Source organism: Poecilia reticulata, linkage group LG5 (genome assembly GCF_000633615.1).
Source record: "Poecilia reticulata strain Guanapo linkage group LG5, Guppy_female_1.0+MT, whole genome shotgun sequence".
In the NCBI taxonomy this organism is placed as follows: domain Eukaryota; kingdom Metazoa; phylum Chordata; class Actinopteri; order Cyprinodontiformes; family Poeciliidae; genus Poecilia; species Poecilia reticulata.
In genome coordinates this window covers 15,563,530-15,586,073 of record NC_024335.1, presented here as the reverse complement: position 1 = coordinate 15,586,073, position 22,544 = coordinate 15,563,530, and the positions used below count along the sequence as shown (strand labels likewise).

The 22,544-nt window shown below is 42.5% G+C and overlaps 1 protein-coding gene across 3 annotated transcripts in view; it reads right to left on the bottom strand.

The window, feature by feature from the left end:
- LOC103465092 (cadherin-4-like) overlaps window positions 1–22,544 on the bottom strand; it is a 323,849-nt gene that overhangs the window by 36,946 nt on the left and 264,359 nt on the right. For all 3 annotated transcript variants that reach the window (XM_008409643.2, XM_008409644.2, XM_008409645.2), the window contains one exon: window positions 10,647–10,819. In XM_008409643.2, the coding sequence (XP_008407865.1) occupies window positions 10,647–10,819 (173 nt within the window). The remainder of the gene's footprint in view (window positions 1–10,646; window positions 10,820–22,544) is intronic.

The following is a 22,544-nucleotide window of genomic DNA, read 5'->3' as shown; positions in this document are numbered from 1 at the left end:
CAAATAATGCAAAGACAACAAGTTCATATTCATTTAGAAACAACAAAACTATTGTTCATTCTAATAAGAATAATCCTAATAAGAACAATTCGACGTTCTATTTTCTTCTTCTGCTGCAACTCTTTCAGTCGAGGCTTTTTTTTGTCCTTTGTAGTGACATCTACTGTTTAAAATGAGAACTGCAGCATGCCTGAAGATGGGGGTATGATAGGCAGAATCATACCCCCATAATCTGTGCTGATGCCAGAATTAGCTAACGGTAGACCCTACGCCGGGGCGTTCAGCGGCAGCACGGCGGAGCACCAGGATGAAGAAACACGACATGCTGAACTCTGTTTAAATGCGGCTGAATCAAAAGGAAGAGATAACACAAAGGCAGAGCGTCCCTGCTGACTGGCTCTGTCCGTGGTACTGAAAGTTCACGCTGTACTCAGATCCAACCACCCTCTCAGTCAGTGTGTGAATGCGTGTGTGTGTGTGTGTGCGTGCTTCCACCCTGGCCGTATATAAGCCTCCCTGCTTTGTGGGTTCTTTTTATTCCTATAAATCCATATGGCTTCATTCTGCCAGAGAAAGGGAAAGAAAGAGAGAGAGAGAGAGTGAGAGAGAGAATGGAAATCAAGGACGGCCCAACCATTCACTCTCTGAGACCTGCCTCCTTTGTTCAAACATCCACAATGAATCTTACAGCGACGGTCTAAACGTCTGTTTGTTGCGGCGCTGGCTTCAGCACATTCATCCGCGCTCTCTAATGACTCGAAGTCCAGTGGCACTTGTGATTTCTTAAAGGAACAGGAACGAGTCTGAAGAGAGGCGTGGTGAGCCACACATTCGGGAGATAAAGCTTCCCATGTTTAGTCTTCTTCTTTTCCCCTCTTTCTTCTCCCTCTGGTTTATCGTGCTCTTTGGTAACACATTCTGAGCTTCCTTTGATCTTCCATCACATCTTGGCTGTTCATGTCATTTCTCAGCCTCTCCCTTTTCCTCTCTCCCTCTTTCTTTTTAAGACTAGAAGGAAGCGGCTGATTGGGAGATAAGTCCGGTCAAAGCCCGCGTTCGGCCGTTCTGCGTCTCTCGGCGTTATGAAGTGCGCCGACGTGTTAATTTGCACCAAACCAGCGCTATTAATGAAAACTCAATACTGGCTGCCCTTTATTAGATTCATAATGAAATATCAATACCATCTCGCCTCATCCAGTGCCTCGGTAAACAGGCCCCCCCTCCCCCTTTGACTGAATGTGTCTCACTGCAGACTCATTGAGATCCAGTCGCATGCATCGGTCTTGAAATAGCAGCAGATGGTTATGAGAAGCCAACAGGCTGGAGCTTTTTGACGGATGCGTCACAGGTCAGGGGAAGAGAAGCTGAGCCGGTAGGTGGTGCTAACGCTCGGTAGGGGGTTGGACGACGGGGNCCATCCTGCAGGGTTATATCACCCATCTGAGAGTAGTTACAAGTTTACTGCCCTCCGATTGCACACATATGCATCCATTAACCCTGCGGTGAGTGGGAACAGGTGGGACTCAGACACGTAAAAGCACTCGGCCGGCGTGTGTTTATGCGCAGCGAGCGCGCGCGCTGCGGGAGCACTCTCCTGTCCAAGCAGGAACCCTCTAATGAGAACTGCAGAAGTGCTGAACAGGAAAAAAAAAAAAAAAATGTCCCCCTCAGATTAAAGTCCAGCACTGGCAGAAGACGCAGCTCCTTGTCTCGCAACCAAACAGGCCGACAGGCCACACCAAACTCAATCTGCACGAGCAAGGAGCCATCAGAGACCAGAGAAACATCCGCACATCTGCTGACCATAAAAGCCTCCATTGCTTTTTATTTTTTTCCCCTACGCACGGCCCAAATTAGGCAGCCCGCCGTCCAGGAGACGGAACACAAATACTGGGAAATGGCTTCAAGTTTCCAACGTTGACTCCTCAAATTGCCCAACAGAGCAGCTGTCAGGTGAGGTGGAACGAGCGGGGCGTTCTTAACACGCAAACGAAAGAGCTCCGGTGAGACTGTGTTAACCAAAACAGAGCAGGACTTAAAGCTACAGTGAGCAACTTTTATGAAAAAAAAAAAAAAAAAGTCTTTTACGTATTTGATAAAACTGGCGCAATCTTGTGACAGTTTGTTTTGATTCAGATGATGTGTTTAAAAAAAATCTAGCTACTGCATCTCCTTTTGCTGTCTGAAGAAATGCACCCCTGGTCAAAACTAACCAATCAGAGCCTGGAGGAGGGTCTTAGCGTTGTCAATCAGCTCATGTAAGTGTCGCTAAATGTGCTAATGGTGAAGAAAACCGTTTAGCCGCCATCATCGGTGGCTATGCTAACTAGCCAGAACATTTAGCCAGCTGTGAATGAGCCAGCTGTAGCGTAGCTTTGCTTGACTGACAGCGCTAAGTCCCTCCTCTTTCTGGCTCTTATTGGTTGCTTCTGACCAATCAGTGTATTTCTACAGTTGGCACCGGGAGGAGGCAGAGGAGAGGAGCTTTATAAAAGTTACATACTCCTGATTTAATGCTGATGTGAGCTGGTGAATGTGGCTCCGTGGCAGCAAGACGTGGACAGGTGAGTGAATTATCTCAACGTCGTGCGGTTCTGTACATGACCACTCGGGGAGTGGAGACCAGATGAGGGAGGCTTGCTGCTGTCTCGACTCGGCTGAGTTGTGATCTGGCTTGCTGGGCGCCCACCGACCACGCTCATTGGCTTGTCACTAGTAATCTGCGTCAAACAGTCCCGGCTCCCTCCTTCCCTTCCCTCTGTCCACTCCAGTGAGTCGCTGACCCCGTCGCCCCAGCCTCGCTGTGATCGCTTAAAGCAGTGTTCACAATTTAAACCCATTTAATCACATTTTAATAACCATAAAACGAGACTGGGCGTGAAGATTTTTCTGAAAAAATGTGTGCTTGTTGTTTTTGTTTCTTTTTACTTTACACAGTAAGACTTCAAAATATTTTGCCTTACAAAAATTCTGAAACGTTAGAACCACTAACTTCTATTTATTTTAATAGGATTTTATATCAATCTTTGTCAAATAACTCAAACTCAACCAAACTGTGAAGAGCACATTTTTAAGTCAACCCTCAGATTCTGAATTGGATTAAGCTCTGGACTTTGACAGGGCCATTCTAACACATGAACAGGCTTCGATCTAAACCAGCACACTGCAACTCTTACTCTATGTTAACCGCAGGGACAATGCTTCCAAAGAAAAATTTAAACCTGTTTAAATACTTTTCATTTATTAGTCATGCTTTTCACTTTTGTTATGTCGCAGTAAGTCGGGTCTGAAGCATCCAGCAAGCTTTTTATTCAAAAACTGATTTGGACAGACCCACCTAAAGAAGTAGGCAAATAAAGTTAGGAAACATTTAAGACCCTTTTCAGAATCTACAATATTTTTTCTTTTCTACATGGTTAATTAAAATATTGAATGGAGGTAAAAACAAAGGAATTAAGGATAAAGTTATTTGAACATGGATCTTACAGGGTTGGTATATTTGTCCTGCTGAAAGTGAAAGATTCAAGCCGTTTCCAACAGGTTTTCTTCCGAAAACGGAGTAAGGAAGATGGCTGGTGCTAACAGATATTAGCTCCACATATCTTCCCATTAAAACTTTGAGCTTCCCTGTCCCAGCTGAAGACAAGTGTCATCATGTCGTCCTGTCAGTTTGTGTAGACATCTTCGCATTTTCAGTGGATAGATGAAATGGTAGTCATAGAGACGGTAAAAACCTAGGAGACTGTTTAGATCTGATCCAGCTTTAAACTTCCCCATAACTAGTTTGGAACTTGCTTTTGCTGTATTTCATTTAGGGGTATCAGAGTAGTGAGAGTTAATAAATATGCACACATAAATCTTTAATAAAAAAAAAACACCAAAAAAAACCCCACATTCATCGTTTCCTTCTAAGCAGTAAAGAAAATGAGGAAGAACTGTAAATCCAGGCAAGTGTCTGTCCCGTTGTCGTCCCTGCATGGAGACGTCCACCATGCTGGGTTAAGGACACAAGCAATGACGGCTTGAATAAAACGTGCAGCGTGGAGACGTGCTGTGGGCAGCGCGCTGCTCTCTGAAGGCTCTCCATCTCTTTTGTAGAGACACTGACTCAGATATGAAGGTAAACCTGAGTCCACTTGATTAGATACGCCTCCACATCTACGCAAACGGCTCACACAGCGGATAAAAGAAGCTGTGATTCACCGTTGGGGAAAAAAAAATAGGAAGAAAGAAAGAATACAGAGCGAGGAGGTTTAATTGACTGTTCACCTGTGCATTACAACACAATGCGCAGGCCAGGATTAAGATAGAGTTTTGAACGGACTGTTGCTAACAGCAACAGATGAAAACAGCCGAAGCGAGTGTGCAAACAAACGCTTGTACTGCAGCGGGTCATGACTCCTCACCAAAACCAGACACAAAGGAGACAATGTTGAAACGGTCACAAAATAAAAATACCGGAAGGTGGAAAACTGAGTTCGGAGCATAATTAAGGATTTCTAATAAAGCCGAAGAGTCTAGATAATACACAGAAAGACGGTAAAAACTAAATCATGACAGTATTACAAACAGGTTCCTGAGATTATGGTGTTGCACAATAATGCTAATGTAAAAAAAAAGGTGCAATTATTTTACACTAGAGAAAGTTTGTGTTCACTTTAAATGGCATTAGCCGTTTTGCTAAAACGTTAGCACAAACTGGTGCTATAGTTACGTTCACTGTTTTCTCTTTGACCAGATAAGTGGTCATTAAGTCAGTACTTACAGGCAATATTTTATGCTGTTGTATATTAACGTTATCCTAATTCCTTAATTAGGATAACAAAAATGCTAGACATTTTTTTAAATTCTTTTAAATTCAGAATTAAGCAAACGACATACCGTAATTTCCGCACTATAAGGCGCACCTAAAAACCTTTAATTTCCTCAAAAGCCGACAGTGCGCCTTATAATCCGGTGTGCCTTATATATGGACCAATATTGAGCCACAACAGGTCTAGCAACTACAGTAAGTAGCTGCCGACTTCATTTTCGCCTGTAGAAGAAGAAGCGTGCGGTGCATGCTGGGATAGTTGTCGGAAAGCTGGTTTGTTAATAAAGTTTGACTGACCTATCTACCTACCGACCTGATAATCAGGTCATCTGCAGGTCATTTAGCACCACGTTCTCCACCAACATGCTGTGCGCGAACGGAGAAGGGTGACCATCGTCCGGCCACGCCCCGGGCCAGTTGCGGAAGGCTCTCCTCGCCGACCCAAGTCGGACTGTTTTGTTGACATTCTTTATGTCAACAAAGTGGCTTTAGATATTCATCCGGGGTGCTTCGACTAGGGTTACCAAGGGACCAGCCCTTATACATTTAAAGCCGGGGGGGAAGAGAGACAGAGACTCCGGCGGCAGCGTGTTGGTTGGTCGGTTACCCAGAAAGCAGTTGGGCACAATATCGCAACACCAACACCGTGAGTGAAACAATGACTGGGGCAGCCTACTATATAAAGTACTCGGGGACCACTTCTTTATTATTACACATCCACATTTGTTGAGTACGGAACAAATCGCGTCCCGGGACGGGTGGCAACCCTAACTAGCGTCTATTCTATGCGCCTTATAAAGCGGTGCGCCTTGTATATGAAAAAAGTTTGAAAATAGACCATTCATTGAAGGTGCGCCTTATAATCCGGTGAGCCTTATAGTGCGAAAATACTGTACTTAGTTTGAACCAAAATATTACTAGCTAACAAAAGATGATGGTGCTCTATACTAATGTCAGTGAGTGGTGTTAATTGTTTTACTTGATATTAGAAACCAGTTTGGCTAAAAAATTTAACATTAGCCATTAAGAAGCTAGCATAAGGTAGTGCTAGTTTAGGGGAGCGTCTCGGTCCATCGGTTTGTAGCTAAAGGTGTTTTTAGACAGTATAAGGAGGTTGCTTCTGTTTTTATAATGCCATTAGAAAATAACCTCATCCTTATTTTATGCATTTGTTCGCCAGATAAACCAGACAGACTCAAAGCGGATACAAAGTTATCGCAAAGTCTGCCGGGATTTATCTAAACATCACCTCAAAGCTTTGAGGAACGTATATATAAATTAACAAAATTATTTCTTATCTATTAAAGTAGTTTTGGATTGTTTAAAGTCTTTAGTTCTTTTTTTCACAAGTTTCAAGTTCTTAGACAGCACTTAAATATAATCCATTCAGGTATAAAATGGCACCAGCTATATTAGCATATTTTTACCAACAGCCTGCAGCAGGGAGACAATTACTTCCCATTTATTTAGTTGTAGCCAGAGAAATATTAAAGAAACCTCAACTTGAAAGGCATGAAAGAGATTCATTTTGTCCTAACAAGTTATTTCCTAAATAACAAAGCCTCCACAAAACCGATAGCGACAGTGATTTAAATTCCTGACTGTTATTGCTAATCTCGTTTTAGCTTGATTTGTTTTTGGTTAACCCTCTGTGGTCAAACAGCAGAGATGTTAATAAGTCATTTGGCTTTTTTCTCTCTCTCTCTTAAATCTGTGTCAATATGTTCATCGTTAAAACAAATTCTGTTTGTAATGACATATGAATTAGGATGCAAGAAACTTATTTTGGAATATGAGATGCACAATGGCCCAGTTGTTAGAATGGCTACCAAGATGCCACTTTTTGATGCAGATTTTATATTTGATTAAAACAAAAAGAAAATCTCATTGTGGGATTGTTCTACCACAACAGAACAAGAGTTTATGCGCATCATAACCACCAAATTTCCAACTTGTATTGTAAAGCAATAAATTTGAGAGCGTTACGATAAAACAAAGCGGTGCTCAAAAAGCAAGAAATTTTAGCGAGAGCACTGGCATCGATTTATTTAACAGAGGAGCATAAATTAAGCAGCTTGGCTTCTTCTGAAGGCGATCCGCGGCGCAGCTCAATGCTAACTCGGCGCACACGGCGCGCATAATAAAGTGGATATTGAGTGGATATTTTCTTGATTAAACGCTCGCTTACAAGCAGTCAACATCCACCTACATGCATCAATACTTTTCATTCAGCAACCGGCTCGTAATCCTCTGATGATTTTTTGCCGTCTGGCCTCTGGAGCTCCGGCTAAACAAGGCGAATTAACATAACTCAGCATCTCGGAGACAGTGCAGCCCCGGGCCCATTTAGGATGCAGGTTCTCTTGCCTGTATCCCCTGGTTAGGCTCTGCACATCCTAGTGGAGCCAGGCTGCGGGCCGCTCGGGTCCTTGAGGCTGCTCAGAAGATGTCCTAATCGTCGGTGAGGCGGTCCAGTGTGTAGTTGGCACCAGCCCTGGGGGCACAGCATGATCCCCTCCCCACTACCCACCCCACCGACAACCACCAGACAGTTCCAAGCCAGGGCTCATGAGAGATTGAGACAGCCGGGGGTAATGAAAGACAACAGCCCTGCCTGCCAGACGAACTGCTGGCATGGAAAAGGGCCGGAATGGGAGAGTGTCCATGCCAGCTGTGGCTCTTTGACGTGTTGGACTCTGCTACCTGCTGCATCAGAGTTGTACTTCATTTGAAGACTGTCATTTCTGTTGCAGGCTAACAAGTAAATTTGCTTTTAGTGCAGTGTTAGGGGGCGGGGGAGAAAAACAAAAAGAACACAAATAAAATTGACCAAATCTAAAACGCTGATTTGATTTTTTTCCCCCCCTCTCAGCTCAACTCTCTCAAGCACAACAAACGATGGGCCTGGTAGGTGTGGACTTAAAGTTTTATCATGATAATTTGAGATGCTATTGTGATAATAAGAAAAGTGATAAGAACTATTTACAGCTTATTTTTTTAGGTAACTCTATGGTTCTGACTGCATGGCACAGCAATCATTGCCCCACAAACACAAATATTGCTCTTAAAAAGTCCATTTGTAACAAGCTTCTTTAGCACACCAGACACAAAGAACTGTGATTTTATCACTAAATTGCACACGGACTTCATTTAATCATATTTTCAAATGTATTACTTCTTATCGATAAACCTTTATTGAAAAAAATGAAAGCATAAAAAAAATTGAGGTTGTAAGATGACAAAATCTGAATAAATTGACTTGGTTATAGTGGATTTACTCTTTTGCTTGTCACCCATAACTACGCTGCTCTGATGGAACAGTTTCATCAACAAAATAAAATGTAGGTATTATTAATTTATTGCTGTGTGTCACAGCAAAGGCAAAGTAACGCGGAAAAAACAATAAAAAACTGAATTATAAAACAGACTTGTTGTCATAGCAACTGACTGACAACAGCTCCACTAGCATATCAGGACTCGACACAACAAACCCCCCATGAAAACATTTACCACACAAAAAACCGAACATTTAATCCTTTACGGTATTACGCTTTCAGACTTGATGTTTATTTTGCGGTAATTAATAAGTGATCGTCTGATCACAGCAGTGGTTGATTAGCTAATTTAAACACCTGCTCTGGGTTGCCTTTTTTTGGTTGTTTTTTTTTTTATATATTTTTTTTTAACTTCGCCAAAAATGCATCAAATTCCACAGCACATCTGGTTAGCTAGGTCAAAGTCAAAAGTCAAGCTAGCACAGCTGACCTACTGCCCTCTGCCACGATATTTTTTTAAGTCAACTCTTTTTCTGACCTGTGAAATGTGACGCACTTTGTCTGTGTTATCTAGTTGCTACATGTTGACAATTTTTATTTTACGTGTCACAAGTACATTCAAGACTTAGTGAGTCATGTTGACAAACCTAACAGCTAAAACCAAAGGGTGTCGTCACCATCAGGCAGTTTTCTGACATCTTTAGGGATCTTGCATGGATGAGTGAAATCACGTTGAACACAAGTTCTCCTGTAAGACACTGAAAATGACCTCCGACCTCTGACTCTACGTTTTATTTTATTTTTAATTTCAGGAATTAATCGACACATGTTGTTTGGTTAGCTCGTTCCCCGTGAGGTGTGAAGGATGCGACGTGCAGAGCAAGGAAGAATAATTGGTATATTTCAAAGTCAGAGGTAAGTGACACCAATCTTACCCTTCATCTACCCCCTGATTTCCTCCTCAATGCGAGAGAGAACCTGCTTCTCCTCTTAGTTACCCTATGAATATGCTAATTAGACGCCAGCGTGGCGCTGCAGGATTAGCAGGAGTGTGACAGGATACAGAATATAAATATATGTACTACACAGGCGTTAACCATGTGTTCCCTGTCAACGCAGTGAGTGGGGAATGTTCATGTCTTTGCATGACACACGCTACTTTAGCTGCTCAGAGACCTCTTCCTCTTCCCCCCCCAGCCCCCCGGCCCCCCAGCCCCGCCTCCGGCTTGGTGCACTTAAAGAGCACGTGAGCGCGGAGCGTTCACTCATGTCGACGACCTTCACAGCAGGTGGATGAACTCCCAGGTGTGTCCCAGTTTTAGAGTGAGGATCACAGGCAGGTGGGTATGGCGCCGCGGCTCGATGTGTCCAGATTAATGAGCTTTTTCCTCGCTCACATCAGCTTTGCTTGGGCTTCGGCCCGAGCCAGGCTGGAAACAGGGACAAAGCCCTGGCAGGCGCTCACTAGATTCATTTATATTGTCGCACAAATGTGCCATTCTGTAAAGCCATGCCAGCTCCGTAGAAAAATTTAGATAAGGGAGAGGGATTGATGTATTGTTTATCTTGTTATAAAACCGACTTTGTTTTTTTCCCCCCCACTGCAGATATTAATAATTATTCCATCAACAACAACAACGACAAAACAACCCCCAGGAGTTCCCTGGCCAGGTTTTAACATGAAGAGATACAAACGGGAGTTTTTAGAAAATAAACGTTATGACACTCGCTCCGGGCTGCGTTTGATTGTCCACTTAAATCAGCCAAGTAAGTTACAAGGATGGGACAATCCTGGTACAGGACAGCACATGAATTTAACACCCTCCAGTTTTCATTCCCACGACCAAAAGCCACAGAAAATCCACCCAAGTTCTTCCACGGAGTGTGGAGAAACAGAGAGAGAGAGAGAGAGAAAGAGAGACAGAGAGAGAGAGAGAGAGAGGAAGCGAGGACGAAGAGGCAACCGGACCCGGCTTTGGGATAAACAAAAGTTGACCTCTGTGACCTCCCTCATTAGCAGCCCACGGTGGAAGATGGAGCGGGGACGACGAGCGCGGCGGCGGCGTGTGGGTTGGTGAGCGACTACAGAAAGCAGCACATGAGTCGCGGATGAGACAAAGGAGAACGATAAAACGAACCCTCTCGCGACCCCGCAAGCAGAGAGGTGCTGGATTTACGTGGCCATTATCTCGGCTCCCCCGCTCCGCACCGAGGCCGACATTAAATATTCCTCGGCTCATTTTTGTTTGGAGATAAAAACTCAATAAAATATCTGCTGTTAATGGAGGGAATGCCGTTAATGGCTTTATTTGTTTTCCTTATCGATAGTTTTCAGCGAAACTTAAATGAAAGAGTTAAATAAATCTTTAAAAAAAAAAAAGGCTCATTACATATATATGTCATAGCAGTACATTTTACCAGTATAAAAACTGTGGGAACTAACAGTTTCTGTGAACTTTTGGAAAAGTTTGATGTTTTTGGACGGTGAAGCAACAAACTAATTAGGACAGCAAAGAAAAAAAAACAAAAAACACCACAACACCACAGCGATTATTGACCTCCCTGTCCAGTCCGGCGGCCACAGTAACGATGTCTCCCGTTTCGCTGTTGATGGTAAACATGTTGGGGATGGGACTGTGGGGGGTCTGCGAGAGGATCCGGTAGCGGACCATGCCGTTGGCCGTGGTGGAGTCGTCCGAATCCGTGGCCGTCACTTGCATCACAGACGAGCCTGGGGGGGAAAAAAGAGAAATGAGTGAGACACGGGAGGCGACGCGTAACGGACCGCAGCCCCTTACAGATGCACTTCTGAGGTCTTTTTTTTGGTAATAGACCGACATAAAGTAGCGCACAATTGTTAAACCTAATTAAAAGCATAAACAGAAAGTTAGAGTCGTAAATCCGTGGGCAGGGTTTGTGTTCAACCAGCTGAATTAATACTTAATAGAGCCACTTCCTGTGGTGTGCCTCCATCAGCTTTACACAAACAGATTTATTTTTGTCTACTCCTTCATGTAAAATAGTTCAAGCTTAATGAACTCTTGAAGTCGTTTTTGTTTAGAAATCCGTTTCTTGGAGAAAGTTTGTTTTTAATATTCACGCCACTATCTTGATTCGCGTTTCCGCCATCATGACGACGCCTCCCTCGCTGGTCTCAGAGGGTCTTCCTGGTTAGACAAAGGTGCAAATAAATCGGAGGTGTTGTCGAGCTGGAAGGTGAGCGCCTGCTTCAGTCTTTGCTTCGCTGGCAACAACTCCGACTTCAGACCTGCATCGGTAAAAGTCATTTCTGCCTGGGTAGTACTCGATGTCAGTGCTAAATATGCTACAGAGTTGTAACATATTTATAGGCTGGAAAAAGGTTTGAGGTTGTCATGTTACATTGTCATTAGTAAATTTGACCTCCGGGCGCAGAAAAAAATTAATTGTGGGGTTCCTCAAGGGTCCATTCTCGGGCCACTTTTGTTTGGCGTCTTTTTCAGTGTTCAACTTTGTATTGCTCACACATAAAAACCTGTGAAGTCCTGTGGATGTAACAGGACAAAATGAAATGTCTGAAGACGAAGTTAGGCCAGTCAAAAAGTTGCCCAAAAAGAAATTGGCGGCATCGCTCTTCACCCCGGCCGCTTCACGCTTGCCAGATAAAAGCTGCAATTAGAAAAAAAATACACAATGTTCCTCTCACTCTTATTTGCACACCTGCATTTCAAACTAAACAAAACGTGGCTTTGTAAGCTCATTATTATTATTATTATTATTATTATTATTATTAATGAATTTGTTGAAAATATCAAAAGGCGACCGCGAGGTGACTCGTTTCGAGCGTCTTGAAACGGGTCCATCAGAGTTCCCAAATTGCTGTGACATTTTCCGTTCCGGATAACAACTTTTTAAGAGAGACGGAGCTGGTTCCAGAACAGAACACAAACACAAAGCCTATTAAATAAGCTCCTATTTTAAGCTGCGCTGCTTATTTGTCCTCTGTACATTTCAAGCTAGGAGCGCAAAGTTTCCACCTCTGCAGAGACCATTTAAGAAATGAGCAGCACTGGGTCTCCCAGCGTTCCCCCCCCCCATCCATTATTTCAGCCCTCGGCAGCACTGTGGTTGCCGTTAATGCTTTGATACTCTCTCCCCATTTGTCTTAGCATCACAGATAAACTCTGTCATTTAAGGCAGGCGGCAAAGAGGCAGAGAGACACAGAGAAGGTTTGCCACCGTTTCTCTGCGTGTGCCGACTGGATCTATGTACATCTAAATGCATTTCCAGACACGTCTAAGCATTTGTATGCATGCGTGTGCTTGTTTGTGTCATCTTAGTATGTAGCAGGGTGAAGTGGGGGGAGGAGGGGTCTGAGTCCCAGAGCAGAATTATTGATTTGCACGAGTTTGTCAGCTGGGCTCGCAAATGCAACCAGGCAATTAGGAGCACTTTGTGCTGGAAAGAGGAGAGATCACCTCGCCTCTCTCACAGGGTTCTGTGAAAATGTCACTTTCCATCAGGCGGCCATTTACAGGCTGCTGCTGCTGCTGAGAGGGAAAGGAGTGTCAGTTCACAGGAGGAGGAGAGGGAAGTGGAGAGGCAGATTAAATACAAAAGGAAGGCCGGAAAGTAAAAAGAAGTGATAAAAAAAACACACACACACACAACCCCCCCCAAAAATACCCTTTTAGCTTTAGAAATATTTAGAATTACAACCTACATTGGATTTTTACTGGGATTTTATGTCACAGACCTAGAAAATGGTGGGCAAATGGGAAAAGGGAGGAAAATGATACAGTATTTGAACAATGGTTTACTTCATGAGTGAATGGGTATTTATTCAAATGTTTGTAATTTGACTCCATCCATCTACTCATCAACTTTAACCCACTTCTCTGTCCCTGCTGAAGAAAACCTTCATCCTCACAGCATGATGCCTTCACCGCTGTGAACGCGTCTCTAACGATGAGGTGTTCAGGCTGCTGTGCATTACTCCCGGTAAAAAGAGTGTCCTCATCTGACTACAGCATCATCTTTTACTTCAAAACTACAAACAAAGTTACTTTTGGCTTTCTTTCAACAACAGCTTTAGATTTGCTTTCACAACAGCAGCAGCTGTGTTGAGGACCGGAGCGTTCCTCTGGAGTTAGCCTGGGCCTCCTGTCTGTGTCTCTGATTAATGCCTCCCCTTAGGTAGACAAAGTCTAATGCATAATTAGGTAACTTCTGAATGTAAATGCATATTTATAGTTTTAGAACACTGATTACAAATAAAAGTTGCACTTTTGAGATTGGCATCAACAGATTTTCAGTGTTAAAATGACGACATGTTCCCGTAAATTCTGCCAAATAGTGTTAATGTTTGCAGCTGCACTTAAAAACGTGGAAAAAGTCCAATGGCTGTTTCTACGTTTTGCAATGTGTTTTAAAAGTAACGAAAGGAGAAGGAAGAAAGTTGTACGTTATATTAATTTTAGAATTTCTAAGTTTTTCTTAGAAATTCTGAAACTCATTTAATCTTTAAGTAAGGCACGTGTGTCAAACTCAAGGCCCGTGGGCCACCTGCAGCCCGCCCTAAAGTTTGATGTGGCCCAGACGGACACATAAATAGAACCTTGAAAATATATGCTGTATGTATGCTTTAATAATATTTTATCAATCACAGTTTTTAACGGAAGAGGATTAGGACCACAGAGAAAACAAATCTGAATCTTTTTCTTGCAGTTTTGACATTTTTTCTCAGAATTTTGACTTGTGTTTTTTTTTTTTTGTTTTTTTTTTTGAGAATTTACCAGAATTATTCAGACTCAAAAGTACGAATTCTGAAGGAAAAAAAAAAGGTGAAAATTCTTTGAAAAACGTCAGATTTGTGACTATTTTTCTCAAAATTAAAGCCAAATTCTTTTTTTTTTTCCCCAGTGGCCACAATCTTTTCCCATAGTTTTTATATCTATTCTGCCAAATCACATTAAAGTGAAATGATGTTCGGTATTATTTAACTTTAAGAAGAAGTAATCACCGAGTGCAGAGGCGATAATTTATTCACGTTTTAGAGGTTTGTTAATGGATTGTATCAACACATTTCACCAGAAACGGCCCTTTGAGGATATTCACAATCTTGATCTGGCCCAAAATAAAAATAAGTTTGACACCCCCTGAAGTAAGGCACACAAAAATCAGCCGAAACCATCAGCGCTGATTAAGTTAGCTGTGTCACATCAATAGCAATCAAAGTCAATCACCAAAAAAAAAATCACACCGGAACGCCCAAGTCCCGTCTCACTCCACGACCTTTCAAATCAACCGGCGGGAAAAGATGCAGAGCAGCCGGCGGACTTGTCGCAGACTCCCCGGCTCCCTGCGGGTCTGAGTGCTTAGCTGGGGTCTCACTTCCTGTAATTGGGTTTCGGTGGCACCATCATTCCCTGCGACAGCCCGTGCGGACAGGATAATTGTGGCCTCAAATTCTATTTCAAACTTCATTAAGTTTCAAAGCAGGATTTGTCACTTTGACCAGCGAGCAAAGAAAGGAGGTCCGAGGGAAGGAGGGAAAAAAGGAAAACAATTACAGAACATGGGGCTGTGTCGATATATAATGAAGCTCTTCCAGTCCTGTGGGTCAGCATGGGGAGACGTGAACGTGTGTGTGTGTGTGAGGGGGCGGGATGAGGTGGACCACATGTTGGTGCCGCTGCCCTTCGTTTCGACAAAGAGGATGCTGGGATGCGATAATAGGCCGCTCTCAGGTCCACGAGAGGCAAACACCGCGCATGTAAGGGTAAACTGAGCCTGCTTAATTCCGATTCAATTTGAGCACTAATTCCAAATCCTAATTGCTTTTCCACCAAAACTGCTGGACCAGAAAATTTGTCGCCGTTCGTACATTGTTGGCCGTTTTGCACACGCGACTTCTGATCATCAGCGAAGTCTCACCGCCGTCGAAATTCTAATCAGTCTGAGTCAACATCTGCCCCCGAATTATGGAGAAGATGTAGAAGAAAGTGGATATAAATAGAAAGAACGAATTGGGAGATAGACTGGTTGTAAGACAAAAAAGAAAAAAAAAGAAAAAAAAAATCAGTGGAGGAAATTGCATAGAGGGGGAAAGAAAGTGAAGAAAGGTCATAGTATGGAGAGGGTTTATAAGGACCATTAAAAGGAGAAGTGCAAGGGGAAGTCAGGGAGTGAGAGGGCATGGGAACGAGAGCATGAGTGGATAATGCTTCTCATCAGTGGGGAGAAGATAAAAGGTTTCTCTTGGAGCAAAAAGAATGACCGTGTTCCCAGGAATAGGAGGGAAACGAGGTAAAGGTTGAGAGGTAAGGAAAGGCAGAAGGAACGGCTAAAACCCGAAACATCCCGGTGGAAGAGATAAGGAGGACATCGCTTTTCCACACCTGAGAGCCTGATGAGTTCTTCTGCAACAAGGCAGAGGTGAGACTGGTGCAAATCATCTTTTTGAGATTTTTTTTTTTTTTTACTTCTTGTCGAAGCATATCTCTCAAAAAGGAACATGTCGAGTTCTGTTCTAGACTAAAAGATGGGCGGCTGAACAATAGGCAGGAACACACTCACCGACCGATTCACCACATTCAGCTATTCAGGTGTAACAAAACTAGCAAACCGGTCAATGAAATGGCAGCAGCTCGTCACATTTAGCTTTCTATATGTGGCAGAAAGACGGCACTCAACATTATAATGGGGTGAAAAAAGAGGATTTAAGTGGCTGTGCACATGAATGTTGGTCTTCCAGAACCTGATGATCCATAGGGCTTTTAACACATGGCCTCATCGAAAGAATTTAACTAACTAGCCCTAACCAACAGCACCGCGCAGTAAAACTGAGGCTAAAGTATGCACAGGTCCACCAACAGTAGGCAGAACTGGAAAAATGTTGCCTATTACTCTGTAGTTCATAATATGATGTGTTGTGGCCTGAACAGTCAGTTTCCCCTTTGTCTCATTTAGAGAGCTCTGTTTGTTTGAATCAGTCTGAGTTGATTTCTGTTACTTTGACCTCTTTTATGAGCCCAATATTTACCCAAGTTTTCATTATTTACCCAAGTTTCTGTTTTGGGTTAAGAAGAAAAACACTATTCTTTTTCAATTTAAGCCTGTGCTTGACTCTCCTTTTACTGCTCGGCTCATCACAACATATTTAAGGAAAACCTACATTTCGTTTTTATGAATTTAAGACTTTGTAAGGCTCAAATTTGAGATACATGCATTTAAGACTTTTTAAGGATGCACAGACAGCCTGTAATGTCTACAGCAGGACGAGATCTGTTTTCAAACTTCAAAATCCAAAGGAGCGGCACCACATCTTGTGGAGTCTTCACCAAACAGAATATTTCATGGTGCATCCTCATCATACTAACATACAGTACAAGTATGTTTTGTTGTGGTTCTGCTCATTAAACAAGCATCTGCTCTACCTCAAGTCCTACGCCAAAGCCTTCCCTGCTGTTTCCGCTTACTTTCATCGACCTAAGTCGATAAATCCACTGAAATCAAAGTCAATGGCAAATCTATCACTCCCGGATCATTAAACGACACTAATTTTGGGTTTTATTTTTTTAAATAAGCTATACAGCAAAGTAAGGTCTGGACGGGGAAAAGACGTGTCACGATCTGGAATGACTTCTTCTCAAACTTCCCTGAAGTTAGAATTATGATAAAATACACATCAACATTTCTGTCTGCAGGTCTGTCTGGGTTAAAAAAAAAACAAACAAAAAAAACATGTTATGGGTAACTGCAGGCAGCAGAGGCTCGCAGATGCGCATATACTGCCTGAATCTCAACGAGGTGCTGTCAGGGTGGATGAACCGGCTCCTGACAGGAGGCTGGCTCAAAACGGGGGGGTGGGGAATCAGGGGGGAAAGAAAAACAGTCGACATTATACCCAGAATCTGTTAAAGGCTCAGGGGCATCAGACTATTTACAGCTAGCTGCCATCCCCACTGGCAGGGAATGTTGTCAGAGAAAAAGCCAGTCGTACAATATAAAATTAACCTGGACAATTCCAAGATTTTTTGGCAGCGGCATGAAAAGAATATTGCCACAGAATAAGTGCCAATTAGACAAAAACTTTTTTTTTTTGCTTAATCAAGTGGAGAAGAGCATATAAGTTTCTGACAGGTTGTCAATACAAAATAATAAGACGGACCAGATGAAAGGGCTACGTGGTAAAGTAAAATTAATTTTGGCAAGAGGAAGAAAATAAGCACACACACACACAGAAAAAAAAACAAACTAAAAACATAATTTATACTCTGGCAAATGTGCAATAAAAATTCATCCAACCCTGATGAGATCTTTTGAGAGGCAGGAGAGCGGAGACGAGAGCTCTCGTCTTTTCAGCGGCTATTATTACGTTTCCTGAGTGATCGGGCAGCAAGCGGACATCTCTAAATATATCAGCTCACACGAGCTGCTGAAACGCGTCGCCAAGAGGAATCCTGAGTGACCACTTGTGACGGCGTCTCAGCGGCCCGTTCATCGTGCAAATAAACACGGAGCCCATCTCACGCAGTCGGCTGGCCGACAAACACGATCAATATTCTTGGTCTGTGAGACATTCTACATCGGTTTCAGAATTTCATTAAGAGTTAAACTACTGGGCAAATGATGTAAATCTCTACGACAAGATGCAGATTTGTGGATTTCTTTTGACGCCTGATTTTTCACTAATCGTGATTTTTTTTTTGTTTGTTTGTGCTGAACAACACGTATTCCTCTGAATGTGCGGTAAGGAAGGGAATAATCATCAGGTCTCGTTTCCTCTTCAATGCATGCTGTGTGCTCCTTCTGATGTTATCTGAACAGTGCATGTTAAATTGGGATCAAGGCTGAAAGATCCAGTGTTTTTTGTTGTGTCGCCACACGCTAGGTCTGGACAAGATGGCCGAAAACCGTATCACGATATAAGGGATTCATATCAGTCGATACTGATAATTATTTATTATCAGTTTTTGGTTTTAAATATCTGAAATACTGCCAAACTGGAGGCCTGGCACTTCTTGTTTTATCCACAGTTTTCACTCCATGATGTTTTTTTTAATTTTTTTTATTTTTAAGGAGTTACAACGAAAGGTGGAAAAAGCTGCTCAATGGTTTGCTACTGCGTAACAAAAGAGTGAGTTCAATGATGCTAACCACGTTGGTTAGCTAGCCGTGGGAGGTTGAATGGCTGAAGTCTTTCCTCTTCCTACATCCCCCAGAATGCTCTGCAGTTCTGGATCAGTGAAGTTATTGAATATTCTGACCTATTTTCTATTAATACTGATCAAGTGTCTATCGTGAGGAATATTCTTGTGGATTTATTGCTCAGCCCTACAACATGGTACAGTGATGCTTCTTATTATGTCACCAAGTTTCATTTATGTATTTATTTTTTTCCAAATGTAAAGATCAATTTGCCATCTGGAAATGAAATTTCAAGGCTCTAAGAGTCTTGAAGAAGTCAGATAATTACTCCGAAATAAGCAGAAAGTTACTAAGGGAACATGTGCAGCACGATCAGTTGTTTGTGAATCCAAAAAATCAAAATAAAAAATAAAAAATGATGTCATTGCCATTTCTGTGTTAAAAACAGAAATCCATAACATTGTCTGATTTGTTAAGAAATTCAAAAGAGAACTTCATAAGTAGATGCAGTCTTTTAGCTCCGATGCTTTTGATTAATAGGAAAATCCAGTTTGTTTTTTGTTGTTTTTTTTGTCAGTACTTGACCCACCAATCCACAATCAGGTCTGACCGGTTGATTGTTGCATCTCTAAAAGCTTAACGGTGATTCAGAGTTCAGTGTCGGCGCGCATCTTCGAACAAAACCCAGACACATCAATGCTTTTCAGTTTGTAGTTTCCGTTCTGAATGAGACTCAGAAGCTGAATGATAAACTCCCCCCCCAAAAACCAGCCTTTATTCAACATAAAAAAAGAGAGATGCAGCGTACACAATAAATCCAAGGACGTTTGGGCATAATTCCCTCTACCTTGAATCTCAAAGCTCCAGAAGTTCTGCAACCTGCTGAAAAGAAAGTTCAGCTCAGCCGCTCCCGTTCTGTGTTACCCGGGTCGACACGGCCTCACGCTCCTCTCTCAAAGACAACCATCACGGTCTTTCATATTAAAAACACGCCATTACCTGACAATTTATAAAATGAGCAGGTTGTTTAAATGGTAGAGCTACACAAAATATCAAATCACAAAGGTCACGATATAATTTCACCTTTCTCAATGGAGTGCTTAGTAGCTGTACTTTGATGGATATCATATTTCAAATGTCGTGCATTCATCTTCTACCTGGAAATTACATGCGTGGAAAAACTGGTTGGCAACCATTATAAAGACACCAACCCCCCAGCCCCCCTCCCCACAGACCTCCCCCCCGAAAAATCCAATATAACCTTTCATTACAGCAACATAATCTCACAGGGACAAATTTTAACAAACCAACCATTAAAGTGCATTCATTCACAGATGGAAAAACTAACACATTTAGCTAATAATGTCGAATTTTTAATAACTCTTTTTCTAAAAATCCTCAACAATTATTCATACACAAAAAAAAATCCCTTTCAAAAAATATTATTACTACTTCAATCTTTAATTTAGACTCTTTAGATGCTACTTTTCAGCATTTTAAAGGCTCCTCATGTCCACTCAGGAGTACAATGGAGGAACTCTGATGCCGTGAGTTTGCTTCTCCTCTCTGCGAACGATAAATGAGTCCAGTTCATTGTGAACGTTTTGAAACAAAGGCAAGTCTCCCCTCTAAGGTTGCTGGGATGTTTAAAGATTCATCTTTCTGTTTACTGAAGCCACATGAAGAGTTAAAGAGGTTCAAACGCCGACCTACAGTCAAAATGCGTCTGACAATAAGGTAAGGAGAGCAGCGGCACCGATAAATGTGCCAACGGTGATTTAAAAATTCACACGTTTGTCAGGGGCTGCAGCAGATTTGACTTGATTTGTAGTTGGCTTCACATTGGGTTGGATTCAAACTGCTTAATCTTTTTCAATCTAAACACCAAAACTGCAGCTCCTTTAAGGTTTCAAAACTATGCAGGCAAATAAAATGGGTTCCGTTAAATCAGCAGTACAGTATTTTCCTGCCACATAGTGCCATTTTATAGCACAATCAAGTAACTAATCAATCAAGTATCAAGTTGTTCAAAAGAATTGCTGCATATATCTAATATAACTTAAAATAAATGTGCGCCTCTGTCTCTTTAAAAGCTCCTGCTTTCTGAAACTCCGCCTTCAGGAAGTCGTCACAACATGGCTCCACTATTAACCCTTTAACAACGTTTTTACCAGCTTTGCATTGAGCATATGAGCTGAGCAGATTCTCAGTTCCACCAGGTGTTTGCTAATTGCCGCTGGCTAGTCTGAAGGAGCCGAGTGGGGGACTGGGAGGACGGCTGGTCTGTGAGGCGGAAACCGCAGCTCCGAGGAGGAGCTTTATCGCTCGGCAACACCCCGGGTATGTTTGTGATGAGGGAATAAAATTACAATAAAAAGTTGATTTTACATAACACTGCCGCTTTAAGATGTTTCAAACATTCAGCTTGCTCTCCAGCCCCCCTGTCCCTGCTTCATTCAGCGCTAAAAATCGTGAGGTTGGGTTACCTTGCGATTCAGAATTGACTTTAGCAGTGAGTGAACATGGCTCTCTTTTCCTCTCTGCATTGGCCTCTTGCCCGACTACAGCTGGAGTTGGCTTTTCACGCCGGATCGCCCGGGCAGCGCGCCGTCTGTAAAACACGGGATGAAGTATTGTTCTGGCCTCGGCGCCGGCAGCTGTGGTTTTCACCGATTTTCTTCCCATCGGAGCGCAGCCCACATAGTGCCAGACATGGGAAATAATAATCACGTCCTGCTCTGTCTCAACAACTCCGAGGTTCGTGTTGTGTTTGTGAGAGAAACAGACAGGATGGTGAAATTGTGTTTTTGTTTTTTTTTGGCTTACCGGGTCTTGACATGCTGCTTACAGCATGGTTTTTGTAGCAAAAAAAATAAAAATTCTGTGTCTTCCTTTGGAAAACGTCTCTTGTGTAAGTTGTGTTTCAACTAAAGGATTTAGGTAGATGGCCTCTCATTTTTGGAAGCAACAAGCAGCAAAAATCTACATTTACACAAAATCTACAGTAGAAAACTTTGCTGTGAGGGATCTGCAATGACAGACGAGTGGGATTAAACAACGTGACAAAGAATAATGTCTGAAATTCAATACTCCACATAATTTTGCGTCCTTATCCAGACTTTGAAAATAATGAAACTAAATTCCTATCTCGTCCAGATCGCGTAGGAACTCTGGTTTTAAAAGGCCTCAAGTGTCCTAATTAAGATCTCTGAGTGTCTGAATGGGATTTCTCCTCAGTCCAGTTCGACCGTTCATCCTGCTAGTGTTGTGTTAGCGCTGCGTCTGCACAGGAGTTCACTGATTATCAAGCTTCATCTCGTGTTAGAAACTCGATTGTTCCCCACGTAGCTCTCAGACTGCGGGTTTGTAGATGGATTTTAGAGTTTCTATAAGTTTATTAAAAGAAACATCATTTAGTTATCAAGTTAGTTTCCAGGTTGAAAACCTCTCTTTTTGATAGAGCGCACAGTAGGAGTGGCTTCGGTGTGACGGACTACTTTTTCTCACTCTGTTAATTTACAATTCTGCATTATAAGTGCATTATATAAATTGCTGTGAATACTGGGGATTTTTTTCTCGTCTATAAGGGCCCCAATCGAACAGAGTCTACTGGACCATCAGGTGTGAAAACACCCGTATGTTCTGTGTCATAGACCAAACCACTGCTCTTAAACCCCTCGGCCAGCCTGAACAGATCAGATTCCTCCTATCGATTACAAACAGTTGTTTCGTTCCACTGTCACCATATTCTTGCTCAACAGGAAGAATTGCAAAGATGACCTGATGAGACAGGCGTTGTACAGTAAACATGAATTTGTTGCATCATGTTACAGGTTAATTGGAATGCTATTGATTGATTTTAAATATTTTTATCCGATTAGACTAAACCGACGTTAATAAATGAAATCCCTTGGTTTTGCACAGCACCCTGAGATGACGCCTATTGTGAATTTGCACTGTGCACTAAATAAACTGACTTGACTTGACTGTAAGTCAGACAAATAGCAGAAATTATTTAGAAAACACCCCGGTGCTTCCACGTCTGCTGTTTACACCCATCACTTCGCCTCTCCGCGCCGAAAGCAGCCTTTAATTAACCCTTCCCCCCAGGCCAGGCTGAGATAAAAAGTCCGCTAAATCTCACTGGAAGTGTCGGGAGAGAGAAGCAGAGATGCACTCCCTCTGAACCCCCTCTTGGGAATCAAGCGGGAGCTGCTTGGTTTTTGATCTGCTGCTCTTACTTTTGAGAGAGATGCTCCAACCTTCTCTCAGACTCGGGTTGGAAGTGGGAGGTAAGAGCGACGGAACGATGCTCCAGATGCTC